Source organism: Salminus brasiliensis, chromosome 24 (assembly GCF_030463535.1).
Source record: "Salminus brasiliensis chromosome 24, fSalBra1.hap2, whole genome shotgun sequence".
In the NCBI taxonomy this organism is placed as follows: Eukaryota; Metazoa; Chordata; class Actinopteri; order Characiformes; family Bryconidae; genus Salminus; species Salminus brasiliensis.
In genome coordinates, this window is record NC_132901.1 from 20,722,377 (window position 1) to 20,737,235 (window position 14,859).

At 42.2% G+C, this 14,859-nt stretch overlaps 1 protein-coding gene across 24 annotated transcripts in view; it reads right to left on the minus strand.

The window, feature by feature from the left end:
- The window catches only part of LOC140547029 (neurexin-1a-like), a 495,217-nt gene that overhangs the window by 220,273 nt on the left and 260,085 nt on the right, over nt 1-14,859 (minus strand). For 4 of the 24 annotated variants that reach the window (XM_072670537.1, XM_072670536.1, XM_072670535.1 and 1 more), the window contains exon 1: nt 5,235-6,264. The exons of the other annotated variants lie outside the window; for them this stretch is intronic. In XM_072670537.1, the coding sequence (XP_072526638.1) occupies nt 5,235-5,454 (220 nt within the window). In that variant the 5' untranslated portion in view covers nt 5,455-6,264. Of the gene's footprint in view, nt 1-5,234; nt 6,265-14,859 lie in introns of those variants that run through there. 24 annotated transcript variants of the gene reach the window in all.

Genomic DNA, 14,859 nt, shown 5'->3' on the forward strand with positions numbered 1-14,859 from the left:
TTTCCAGTCCTGAATTTAGTAATCCTTGGTAGTAGTGACACTATGTAGTCAATCAGTTACAGTATCGCACATTAACCAAAAATCCAGGACTGGAAACTGGAGTCAAGGTCCAGATTTGAGGACCTGATTTCTATGGCATTGCTCAAAGAACCCTTTAAAGCGCCTTAAGCGTGTTAACCACACACTTTAGGAGCAGTTTGGCACATTTTTAAAAAAGAAGGAATACACTGGCAACACCAAGAAACCTGGAAGACCACAGAAGACAACTAAAGCAGATGATTCTGTCCTTGGTGATGGAAAACCTTCATAACATCTAAACGTTCCCTCTCAAGGAGATGAGCAGATGTAAGGATGCTGAATTCATGATAGAAACAAACCAACTGTGCTAAGTCCTATGAAATTGCTAGGTAGTTACTATGGAGTTGCTAGGTAGCTTTTAGATGGTTACTATGGTGTTACTCAGTGGCAATAGTCTTGCAATCGTTATTATGGAATCACAGGTGATTGTCAAGTGTTTGCTATAGAGTGGTAAGATGGTTGCTATGGTATCCCAGGTGGTTAGCATGGTATTGCTAGGTGACTGCCAAGAAGTTGCGTAGTAGTGGCTGGCGTGTTGCTAGATGGTTGTAAGGCAATTGCTAAAGCATCCCAATTGGCCACTACTGTGTCTCAAGTGGTTGCTAGCATGTTGCCCAGTGGTTGCTGTGGGTTTTCTTATATGGGTGGGATTGGGATTTACTGGGATTTACTTGGGATTTACTGATGTATTTGTATAAAAGTGAAATAAGAATAAGATATACTGTTGCACAGTATTTATTCCTTATTCCACATTCTTAAAAAGAAGGAATACACTTGCAACACCAAAAAAACTGGAAGACTACCGAAGACACTGAAGTCCTTGGTGATGGAAAACCTTCACAACATCTAAACGTCTAAATCTAAAAGTCGAGAACCCTCTCAAGAAGGTAGGCGTCCAACATTCAAAAGCAGATGTGACGATGCTGAATTCATGATAGAAACAACGGCTTTGTGGAGCACTTTATTTGTGCTAATCAGCTGGGACCGACCGTGCTAAGTGCTGTGATGGTGATGGAGGAAAGTAGGTCCGCTTACATAAGCCATCTTTACTCCAAAAATAATAATAATGAAAAAATAGAAAAGCACAAAGAGAGTGTGTATTATAATGAACGTACACGTTCCAGATGAAAAGTGTGGTGTTTAAGGCCTAGAATCTACATTAGAGAGTAAAGCAGTGTGTAAAAACACACGGAAAAGCAGAGCAGTGCGTGAAGCTGTAATTGGAACAGTAAGCTAAAAGCTTAGAGTAAGACAGGCTGTTTAGATCACAGGGAGCGCAACGCCTATGGCAAAGCTGTAAGGGGTGTTTAGGAAAACACACAAGTTGTCTGTGCGAAATACAGCCCCTCTCTCAATGAAACATGCACACACACACACACACATACACACACACACACACAGTCTTACTGCGGCATCCTACTCTATAAATGAAAAATGTGTTTTTTGTGCAGTTATTTGTGATTATTCTCAATTAATTGCCTTTTTTGCCTTCACAATGGACTCCATAGGTCTCCAAAAAGATAGTAAAACTGTATGTACACACATATACACACGTTTGTATTAATGACCCACACACACACAAACTCTTGTAATACTATTTTCACTGGAGTTTTCTAGAATCTTATATTTTTATGTGGTTATATACAGCTGAAACTACACCTATCCTAGTGTCAACCTAAAGAAAGCTTATGTGGCTCCCACTTCCAGGCAGTTGCTGGGCTGCTGTTACTTGGTCACTTGGGTTTTTGCTGGGTGGTTGTTTCATGTTGCTAAGTGGTTGCTATAGTGTTGATATCTGGCAGCCATGGTGATTTAAGGTGGGTGCTATAAAATTGCTAGGCGGTTACTACGGAGTTGCTAGGTAGCCTCTAGGTGGTTACTATGGTGTTGCTCAGTGGTTGCAATAGTCTTGCAAGGTGGTTGTAATGGTTTTGCAAGGTGGTTGTTAGGTGGTTATTCCACAATGCTGCTAGATGGTTAGTATGAACTCACAGGTTTGATTGTTAAGTGTTTGCAATGATGTGGCTAGATGGATGCTATGGTATCCCAAGTGGTTTCAATGGCATTGCTGGGCAACTGTCATGAAGCTGCTTAGTAGTTGAGAGTGTGCTTAGTAGTTGCTAGATGGTTGTTAGGCAGTTGCTAAAGTATCCCAAATGGCTACTACAGAGTCCCAAGTGGTTGCCAGCATGTTGCCCAGTGGTAGCTGTGGTTTCCCTATGTGGTTGTTTGGGTATTAATAGTGTATTTGTTTCATAGTGGCATAGAAATACAAAAGAGGGACGAGTTACGCAGCGAAAGATTGACCGGTAATGACCATCAGTTTGGTTCTACCCCATGCGGACTCGTCCCGGGCAGGATTACGTAACCTAACGATGGCAGAATGAGCACATGTGAGTGCCTAACAGTTCCTGACATGACTCCAGAGGAGCAAGACATGGAGGACGCTTTTCTGTGACAGCACGCAGGCGGGGTGTACCTGTCTCTGCAAACAGAGGTGACTGGTGTGTGCAAGTGTGTGTATGTGTGGGGAGGTGTGTAGATGTGTGTCTCTCGCAGACAGACTCCAGTCGAGCGGCCTAATTGGTTCTGCTGCTACCTCAGCATGACTCTAAACCCCACAATGCCCAATCAGCTTTCAGTAAGCAAAGCTAGCCTAATCCATCTACTGTCATATATGTTCCCACAGCATCGCTGTCATCATCATCACCATCATCATCATCACCGTCGTCATCATCCTGGTCCCCCTCATTAGCATATCATTCTCTAGTGTGTGCAAGTGTGTGTTTTTGTTTGGAACTGAGGCATGTATGATTTATGGGGGCACATCTACATTGTAATTATTTGGCCTTATGTAAAAGCCTTCTGTAGGACAGTTACACTGGAATCCAGCATGCCAGTGGAACCACAGTTTATTGGAGGAACATACGGCCCAACACTATTTGAATGATAACTATATATATATATAAAATTGCATGTAATCTAAATATAAACTATGTGTTTATAATGTTAATATATCTAGTTAAGTTAGATAATAAGTACGATTATCCACCAGTATAGTGAGGAAGAGAACTTCCCTTGATGTTTTAAGGCGATTCTTAGTACTTAGGTCCCCTGAATTAAAAAAACTGCTTAGAAATAGGTTGAAAAGTCTTGTAATGACCTTCAGTCACCACAAATATGGTGTGGCTATGTTACCTTTATGAAGATTTCTCGGTAGGCCATTTATCAGTATGTCATCAGTGTATGCCAGTATAAACACCCTATCTCTGCACTTACCGAACATGGAGTAACCCATGGAGTAATGGGGCATTGAGGAGATGGGGTGAAGTAATGAAGCACTGAGGAGATGGGGTGAAGTAATGGAGTATCGAGTAAATAGAATAGGTGGAATAACAGGCCATTAATGAGATAGAGGTGGAGTAACAGGGAATTGAGGAGATGGAGGTGGAGAAATAGGGTAATAAGAAGGTGGGGAGGAGAAGGGTGGAGAAATGGAGGTTTGATGAGATGGGGTGGAGTAATGGCACATTGAGGAGATGGGGTGGAGTAGCTGGCATTAAGGGGATGGGGTTGGAGCAATGGCTCGTTGAGAAGATGGAGGTGGAGAAATAGGGTAATAAGAAGGTGGGGAGGAGAAAGGTGGAGTAACGAAACATTGAAGATTTAGAGTGGAGTAACAGTTTGTTGAAGAGATAATGGTGCACTGAGGAGGTGGAGAGCAATTCCACATATACTTAAAGAACAGTGTATATTTTAGACACCTGGACACCACGTGGATCAGTCTCAATCAGGGGAGGTCTCTAAACATCACTTTGTCTCTATTTACCATTCATTATTCTCCCTGAGAACTGGTTTGTGTTTATATGGCTATACCTGTGGTACAGTCATACCACCGTAGTTAAGCTAGGTCATTAAAACTAGCTAGCTAGCAATAAAAGTAAAGCAAGCTGAGGGCAGGGAAACACCACTTCATCTACTTTAACCCCCACATACAAAGGAACACCCACGAATCACATAAAACACTCAAGAACGTCAAGCAAACTAGAAAAGTGTGACTACTGCTGCATTTTGCTCAGCCTAAGTCAATTCATTGTTGCGTCTTCTCCCTCACTTTCCTGAGGGACGCTGCAGTGGGCCGCATTAACCCTCGACAAACAGCGTGTAAACGCATTACACTCTGACATCTCTGAGACTGCGGGGACTCTCAGAGCTGGAGCTCAGGCTGCCGAGCACAACATTGTCTCCAGCACCTGGGGGTTGTGGGGTAGACGCGTTGGGGGTGGGGGGTACAGCAGGCAGCACGCACGCCCCTCTAATCCCAGCTAATCTGCAGGGAAGCGTGTGGGGAGGGTGCGCTGAGATATGGATAGGCGTAATCTGAGCCGCAGAGGCGCACAAGGAAGAACTGTGCTGAGACAGACAAAGAGGGATCAGGCTAATCTGAAATAGCCAGAGGGGGGCGATGGAGGAGCAGGGACAAAACCAAAAATCTGGAGGTGAACATGCGAGAATGGTGGACCAAAGAGTGAGACAGCAAAAATGACAATGAAATGGCTCAAAAGAGACAACACTACATTCAAGTAAATGTGGAAAAACGTCCAGATGAGAAGCAAGAGTGCACAATCTTTTAAAAGTTTGAAGAACCTCCATACAATGTAAATCTGTAGCAGTTTCAGGTTGCACCTAAAACCAATTATGGACCTTATTTCATAGAGTGTGTGAGGCCAATTCTTGCAGAAGCCGATGCGATTAATTATGCAATCATGCAAAAATGTGAAATTGTGCCATAAATTTACCATTGTTATTAAAATACAAGTAAGATGAGGCTTTTCATTGTGCCTGGGCCATGCTGGACCCTAAGGACCTATTAAACTAGGCTGGAAATAATGGTGGGAGGGCTGCTGTCCAGCAGTGTATGGAGATTCTCTGTTCTAACACACCTACAAAACCTGCTAATTAACAGCTGAGTTGAATTATACGTGCTTGAGAAGTGAATTTGCCAGACTGTACTGGACAGCGGCCCTCCAGGACCTGAACTGAATACCTGAGGTATAGAGTTTCCCCACTTTCTACACTCTTCTCTACTCACTTTAATAACTTTAGACTACAAAACGGTAATGTGTGTGTGTGTGTAAGGATTCACAGCTACCCACCATGTCCTGCACGCAGTGAGGCAGGCGATCTATGGATGGCGACAGGCACTGAGTGGTGGTGCTTGGCCCCCTGAGCCGGGCGCGAACGCTGGGGTCCCGAATGGGCCTCTGAGCCTGCTGTGACCCTCAGGACCAGGGCCAGAAGGCAAAGGGCCACACAGGCCCAGTACAGGCTTTGGCGCATGCAAGGCAGCCGCTCCAGCCTCAGGCCCCCAAGCATGATGCCCCGAAAATGCCGGGACAAGGGGTGAGGGTAAAGGGGGACAGAGAGAGACAGAGTGTGGCGGGTTGCACTCAAGGGTGCTTCAGTGCACCCGGTGGCCCATGCTCCTTGCGTGCCTGGTTGCACACAAACATACACACTCACGCACACCCTTGGGAAAAAGAGGAAAAATGATGGCACGATAATCCACAGAGGAAACAACCGCCGATTAGGAAAATAACCTTGAAAACAAAGCAGAGAAAATGAGAAAAGTCCTTTTTCTTCTGCTCTTCAGTCACAGAAAAAATCCACAACAGTTTTGCAGCTGGAGGGAGACCACTTTAAGCCATCATGGAAAAAAATATAGAAAGAGGGGGAAAAACACAGAACTAGGGCACTCTCACAGCTGGAAGGAGCGTGATTGGAGATATCCGAGTCTATTCCTCTCCTGTTCTTTTGATTTCCAAAAGCAAGCTGCAAGAAACTGCAAAACTGCACGAGCTGTAACCTCCGTGAAACTCTCCAACCTGGCCAGGCATCAGCTTCCGAGGTGCCAGGACTTACGGACCCAATCAAATTGCTAGAGGTCTCTACTCAATTTTAACGCAAGATGCCCAAGTTTTCCCAACGGCTATCGGAAGATATCCAGAGAGACCCTCTTTCTTGCAGCTGATTCCAGTTGTGATCTACATCTCCCTCCAGATGGCGTAGGACAGGGGCTTCACCTGGGAATAGATCCAAAAGATAGATCGCGCGCCACTCTGTCCGCCGAATGGTTGGAACACCTGGAGCTCAAAGCAGCCCGTGGCCACGAGGCATCGGCAATGCAGCTCCGGAGGTTTGTGTGAAAGAGAGAGAGCGAGAGACCGAGAGAGAGAGAGAGAGAGCAGAAGGAGGAGAGGGAGGGAGGAGAGAGAGTGAGGGAGCGGGGGGATGGGAGGAGGCTCGGCAGGCAGCAAAGGAGCGAGAGCAAGAGAGAGAGAGTGAGAGAGAGGGAGCGAAAGAGAAGAGAACAGAGGGCTATGCAAATGGGCAGGCTGTATTCAGCAAATCAGTGGAGCCGGAGTGCAGTGCAGGGGAAAAAAAGTCTGTTTGGACAGAGGGAAAAAAAAAAAAGACAGAGATACGCTCTCTTCTCAGTCCCGTTTTCTTTGCCCCCTTTCGCTGTGTTTGCCTCTTTCTGCCTGTGTACAAACAAAGCAGAGTGCATGGAAGATTCCTCCACACTTTATTCTCACACATCGCCACTCAGATGCTGCTCTCGCTCCTCTCGTGTCTCTGTTCCTCTTTTTCCATCTTGCTTCGAAAAGAAAAGCGCCCAGAAGAGCAAGAATAGAGGGAAAGAACTGTGCCATGCGAGAAAGAAAGACAAAGGCGGAGTGGAGCTATGCAGCACCCGCCGCCAACTTCAAAAGCGACTTTCCTCTAACATTACACTTCTCCGTTCTCGTTTCCCGGCATCCAGCTGATGGCTTGGGATGACGTCAACGGCAGCTAGCCACAGCCTGAGCGTATTCACACAGCCCACACGCTGTCTTTACGCCAAGCATGCACATGCACACACACATAAAGGGTTGTATGCGGCAATGAGAGCAGCCAGGCAGACTTGGACAGCATGCGCTGTCCACTGAGGTGGTGCTGAATTGGAGGAATTCAGCCACGCTCACTGGCTAAAAAGAGCATTCTCCACCAAATAGTGCTCAGTAGAAAAAGCCATCCGAGCGACTGTGTGTGTTTGTGTGTACCCCAGTCTATGTGTGTGTGTGTGTGTGTGTGTTTCGAGAAGAGGCAGACTCTGCGGACGTGGATGAAATCAGAAGCTCCAAGTTCAAATCAGTACGGCCTGTTCTACCAAGCTCTGATTCCCTTTGGACGGCCACATGCCCCGGACGGCCAATCATAGTGCGTACCTCCCCTTTCTTCTTCCACTCCCTTCACCCACTTTATTTTCCCTCTCGGCCCTCCAGAAGCACATCTACCACGAAGAAAGTCAATTTAGCAGGCATGACAACCAAGACGATGGACCCCACTTCTTCTGATTCCACTTCTTTTCTACCTCCCGTAGTGCTTTCTCCAAAAGCTTTGCATATTAGCTGCGAGTCAAAATGAAATATTCCCAGGCTGCAGTGCAAGAGAGGATTCTTTGAAACATTGAACATCCTCATCCGCAGCAGGCGGTTAAATTTAATCTGATAGCCTTGTTCATCCTATTAGCAACCAAGGGCCTGCGTCTTGCGTTAGGGGCTTCACCGGGATTTCCTAATTCTTTTTTTTTTGTCTTTAAATATTAAAAAGACCGATATCTGCCCACTTCATTATGACTTGCAAAATGATCCATCAAGAGTCCAGCTTACAGACAGTGTGAGTCCAAACAGTGGACATTACTGCCAAATCTAAAACAAATGCTCTGATGAGTTCAGCATCACTGAGCCATGATGACGCGCCCGCGAGACACAACTGGAACGATGTGTCAGAGCGTGTCCCTTGACTTCATGATGGTCCCTTATCACAGCAACAAAAGCTCTGCAAGAATCTGTCGGACTCTACTCCCCCCCTCTGTCTCTCTCTCCCTTTTCGTCCTCTCCTCCTTAGCTTTGATTGATGCTCCAGTGCCCCCTAATGGTTGTACAGGAGAATTGCAATGCAGCATGCATTCTCTACACTGTCTTACTGCATGGATTCCTGCTTAGATGCTTTACAAATCAAATCAAATCTTAAAGCATCATGTTGGTGGATTAATGGAAGTTCTGAAAAGATGGAGGGCTGTCTCATCTTTATGTGCTATACAGTACATTAAATAAATACCACCACTGCAACAGACCCAGTGTGGTGCAACTGCATTCTGCCAACATTAAGATTAAGCACAACAGTACACGGGAACCCAACCTATGCATCCAGCCCATCCATTGCTGGGAACACACAACCGCACAATAGTGATTAGGCAGGGAGACTGCATACGCGGAGTGGTGGGCAACCACTCAGTAACAAGGAAGCAATTGGGGGCTAGATGTCTTGCTTAAGGACACATTAGCCATGGATCCTCATCCTGGGGATCAAACCAGAAACATATTAGGGCCCAAGCCTGCTTTTCTAACCTTTAGGCCCCGATTGTTTTCTTTCAACAGACGAATAGCCAGTGTATCCAGTGCTCTTCATACCTTTAGGCAGGAGTTTACATGTCCTTTTTGTTTCATTGTTTCAGAGGATTTCTGTCGAAAAAGGTCATTACTGTTTCTCATGCTCTGCTGGTACATATACCGAGTTAATAGACATACAGAAGGAGAAATAAGAAAGCCTAAGGACTGCACAAATTTCACCTTTTGCAGGCAATCAATAGCGAGAGCGAGACAGAAAGAGAGAGCGAGACAGAAAGAGAGAGCGAGCGAGCGAGAGTAAACTGTCCCCCCCTCCCACTCACACATCCAGCTCTAATAAGAGTTTTCAGACGGGTGAGCAAAGAGGAGCCTACCGATGAGTGAAGAGGGTAAACACACTCAGACATGTTGACTCCATTCTCTACACACACACGAAAACACATGTTTGGACTCCTGTGGTGTTTTCCCCATAGCCATTTTATTATCAATGTAGCTATGAGCAGCAACGCTACACCTAATCTGGCCCTAACCTTAACTCCAGAAAACAAAAACAGTTCCTAATCCTTTGGAAATTGTTTAATATTAGATATCTTAAAATTATTTCTTGACATTTATGTTCATATAAAAGTAATACTAAATAAAATCTTACTGTAATGTCATATTTTATGCCTTATATGCCTTATATGACTTCTTTCAAGAATTATTTCTTGAAATAAGCTAAAATTTATAGAACATCTACAAAAGATCAACATATAAAAGGAATATTAAATAAAATCTTACTGTAATGGCATATTTGTAACTTCTTTCAAGCATTATTTCTTATAATAAGCTAAAATGCATAGAAAATCCACAAGAAATCTACATCTGTAGAAGTACATCTATTATTTCACAAGATGAGACTGTTGCAAGAGTTGTGGGTAAGACTATCATAAGGCTGCATTTCACCTATGTACTAAGGCTGCTTTAGTCAAATTGGCTGTAATTCCATCCTAGAATCTGTAAAAATAACTGACATTTAATGAAATACGTCTTCATAGATATTTATGTAGGTTTATGTCAGTGTCCTGAAAAGCTTACAAGCCATGAAGCCCTATGAGTGCCTTACTTCAGTAAACTCTTGCCCAAACCTGCGCATAACCCTTGCAGCAACCCCTCATCTTGAGAAATATTAGACACACTGCATACATTTATTAAACATACGAACACAAAAAAATATGTTACAGACATAGCAAGCACGGTCATAGCTGTTTCACACAGCTGGTCCCATAACGCTACTTTCAGCTGAGACTATTCTTACATCATTTATAAGCACCAACTCAGTATGCAAAGGCTGCTGTGGTGTTAACTACACAGCTCATTAAGCACAGATTCTCTTACCTACATGCACACACCCCGCGCCACATTAAAACTACATAGGCTTTGCCCAATTAGCTAAACAAAAAAGAAAATCTGGAGACAAATGAGAAAAAGCCTTAGGTTTTCCAAAGTAATATGAAGCGATATTGGATGACAGTTAAGCCCAGAGATTGGGCTGAAAATGATGCAAAGCTGATGAAAGCATCCTGAAATATTAACATGATCAAATGACATGATGCTTAGATTCAACCTCCAGGCCATGACAGCCCATGACACTAAGTGGGTACTTTTAGTCACATAATAATCTGAAAAGCAAGACTGAACTTTTTAAACAAGTTATGTTTATTTGGCAATACTGTTTAAAGGTGTTCTGGAAAACTGTATTTTCTCTGTTATGGTTAAATGCCATGTATTTTCCTGTACCTGGAATTGACGAACCAAGGACCTCAGACACTGTTGTTGCTCCTGGCATAACCAAAACAGAGGTGAAAAACCGGCCAATTCCAAAACCTCACAACTGCTATGCAAACTTATTTACAATCCCATAATTTAATAAACCCAGCCTACTAGTAAAAGTCTCTTGAGGCTAAATGAAATGGCTACCTCAGGAGAACATGGAAAAAATGCTAACAAGGCTAAAAGCTAGCCACTGTGGTTTTCCGGCATGCAGAAGCCTCGAGCAACTGAAAAGGATAAAAGCTAACACTAAGCCAGCCAGAGAGATGGCAGAATGGCCGGTTACATGCTAGAGGACTCTTCAGCTAGCTATCTGCATACAGTGCCCACAGAAGGACCCATAAAGGACAGCAACTCTATCCGGTAAGTCAAAAATTACAAAAAGGGCTAGGTTAGACTATGCTATTTAAACCGCAGACTTTTTTGTTTTTCAACTCAACCAAAGTAACATAGTTACTGTTTATACACCAAAGAACTGTGTATACTACTGTATACATGCATTTTGGCACATTTTAATGTAATTACATATTTAATGGCAGTTGCACTGATCCTTCTGTACTGCTTTTCATTTACATTGTTTTTCCATGTCAATAACTGCTAAAAATCTGTCAAACATCAATAAATAATAAAATATTTCTCTCACAAAACAATGAGAACTATGAATGAGGATTATCAGTATAAAGCCACGAGATGCTTTCGCAGTCACTGCTGATAAAGGTTGACTTTAAAAGAAAAAAGAACAGTCACTTTACCTATTCACAATGTTTTCTCAGAAATCTTGATTAGAAATACATATCACTGTTACACCAGGAGTACAACAACCCCCACAGAAAGCACTCTGCAGACAAAACCTATTACTAATTCTTTATTATTACCACATTAACAAAGAAGTACAAGTCTCATAGTTTATTCATTTGCAAGTTCAGTGATTTTCCTTTAGGCTACTAAAGTTAAATGAATTGAAAGTTTAAGACTTCTTTTCAAGCTCCGATAAAGAGCATCAGCAACAGGCCTGATTACAGCACTGCAGACCACAGACCAGCCTGCTTTCAAGTACATTAAGAAAATTATTGGGTTTTTCCAGCATGTTTTGCCATTTCTGGGTTATGAAATGGCAAATGAGCTGGAAAAGCACAAACATTTCCATGTTTCAAGGGCACAGATTACTCCAATACTGCCCCATGACTTAGGAGTAGAGTGGGGTGGAGGGTGTTTGTATAATGTATAATGCAGGTGATCTGTTATCATGCTAGGCATGGTAAAAAAAAAAAAGAAACTGCATGTAGACGAAGTACTTCAGAAATGGACGTTGACAGGAACTGTGGAGGTCAAGTTGTGCAGTGGTGAACTATTCTATGGTGCAGCAACATCTACACAAGTATGACCTTACTGGAAAAGTCAATATACAAAAACCTTTCCAGCGTCCACACCACAAAGTGGCCAGATGCAGCCCTGTGTACTGATGAAGTTAAAACAGAACCTTTAGTCTGCAATTAAAAAAAGGGTGCAAAATTCCATGCAAAGAACACCTGTCCAATTGTTAACCAAGATGTAGATTAATTATGCTTTGGGCTTGTGTTGCAGCCGGTGGCACTGTGAGCATTTCACTCGTTATTTTGAAACTCTAGATATATAGAAAAAAAAGGAAATGTTGTTTTTAAATAGTTTTTTCTTTAAATATTTTTTTAGTTATTCTTTAACTTTGCAACTTATGCATTTAAAAATAAGGCCATCTTTTACTTGCTAAGACATTCACAGCGACATAAATTTGGACTGGGGTACCCAAACTTTCGCATGCCAAGAGGATATTACAAACAGCAGTTTAAAACAAGTGCAAGGCACACAGTCTTCCATTAAGCTCCCATAAGCTTCAGTTCAAAAATACAGAATCAAACCTCTGACACCAACAATGTCCTGGCAGATGACCACTCTGGCGGTGAGGGCTACTAAATTTAGCCTTTGACCAAACTATCATTTTAACCATGTATAGACTTGCCTTGAATACTGCAGGGCCGCCTCTGCCTGACCTAACAGGAAGCATAGCAAAGGTACATATTGCAGGTTTAAGTGGGCTAACCGTTAGATTTGGAAAGCCTCGGCCATTGCTGTGCCAAAACACCGGCCTGCCGGATATAGCCGTCCCTGATTGAGGCTTTAATCAATTGCCTGATCAAGTGCTTAATCAAGTGCTTAGGATTCAGAGTAAAGCACCATCTGGAAAAGCAAACAGCAGAACAGGGGGAAACAGCATGTAAACTCAGTTAAGGAAAAGGTGGCAGCACAAACTGACACACAGAGAATTACTTAGCCAAGTCTCAGCTGAATCACTGAACCAAAACACGAGGCTGCTCATAATCAGACGGACAGGTCTAGCATCGTAATACACAGTTCCTGAAATCAACTAGTGATCTCTCTGTTAGATCTCTCTGCCTTGTACTTCAACTCACTGGCCACTTTATTAGAAACACCCAGCTTGTACTTCCACTCACTGGTCACTTTATTAGAAACACCCAGCTTCTGCTTCCTCTTACTCGCCACTTTATTATAAATCTACTTTGTGCTATCACTTACCGGCAACGTTATTAGATACCCCTACCTTGTACCTCCACTCACTGGCCACTTTATTAGAAACACCTACTTTGTACTTCTATTCACTGGCTCACTTTATTATACACCCCAACCTTGTACTTCAACTGTATGGCCAATTTATTAGAAACATCCATCATGTTCTTTTCATCCTTTATGTACTTTTAACTCACTTTATTAGGAACACCATTTACTGTCCACTTACTGCTCACTTTATTATACATACCAACCTTGTACTTCAACTGTATGGCTACTTTATTAGAAACATCTGTCTTATTGGTGTACAAATTTGTAGGCAACTTGATACTGCACACTGGCAATGCTCTTAAAACCATGTGAGTAAACGCATAGTAATTCCCTTGCAACCACTTGAGATACCATAGCAACAATTGTGGCAACCCCATAGCAACAACTTGTAATACTATAAGACATCTTAGCAACATCAGGTCAACCAAAATGAACAAATGTATTACTTTTCATTAATGAGGCTTGTTGCTTTGTCTGCTTATCTAATTTTTCTGTCAGTTCGCCTTAGAAAGAGAAGAGCACAAGATGGATTAAGCCTTTATATATGTATATAATCCAAGTATGTTGTAAAATGAGATTATTATACCAGAAAAACAGCACAATTTCGCAATGGCTGGCTTGTAGTGAGGGGAAATAGTCGACATATAATGTGTTTAATGTGTTTACAATTGCAATGAATTCTCCTTCCTTTCATTTCTGTTGATGCCCACAGCAAACACTTAGCAAAATGACTTACTCCCCTCCACGTAAGAAATTAATCTCATTATTTTAATTAGCAAGGGCCTATTTCACCAGCAAATGCACTTGTGAGTGGGCTACTTAATGAATTTGCTATTTAAAAAAGGTCATTAGAGCTTTTACTATGTTAGTCCAGTGTATGTAAAGTAATGTAATATGAATGTAATGGACATCTGCCTGTCTGATCTCATCTTCTGCATGAGATGCATTGGAAATACATGATTGGTGTACGCGTGAGTGCTTTTAAGCTACTCTAAAATTCCTGAGTTGAGGGGCTCTTGATGGGGTTTTATGTATCAGCTTGAAATGCATTCAAAAATGAAACCCACTCTCAATGGTTTTCTTTGTAGTCTCATCAACAACAATAAACGATCACTTTATATCAACCTCTCCTGTAAGAAGCATACAAACAAACAGCAAATTGTGGTCTCTTAGCTTAATGAAAGCTGTTGCGTGGCAACATCAAAGTTGCACAAATCTCCTCGGGATAAATTTGTTTTGTTTATTGTGTTGGACTGTGTGTTTGCCTTTTTGATAGCAGGCCTGGAGGAAAATGCCTTTTAGCACTGGCTGTCTCAGCACAGCTGGTGATGCAGGATGAGAAAGGACGAGGTCAGACGTCCTAGACTACTAGGCTGAGCCTGAACATCCACACACACACACACACAAAAACACATACATCACATATCTGACATGTATTCTAATTAATAATATGTATATGTCCCATATGTGTTACTTATACGGGTTTCTGTTTGCTGGTTATGTTATTCACCATTCTCAGGTTATCGTAATCCCTATGTTTCATTTTAATCAAGTTCTGATTTCAGGTTATATATATACTCAACCTAAATTCAGTTGTATTCATATCAGGTTTTTAATTGTATAATAAAATATTTGTATATAACACAAACTTTAGAATACTTATACAGAATACTTCTGTATTTCTGTAACACACACATACATATATATGTTATTCAGTATGGTTTTAAAGTTTCAGTATTGTCATTTATTTATTTTTTATTCAATATTCAAGTTTTTTCATATACACGTTTTTTGTTGTACATATTCATGTTTTCATAGAATTTGATTATATTTATTTAGGCTCCAATCAAACTTCTCAGGTTTTATACTTATTCCCGTTTTATATAACAGCCCCCCACTTATC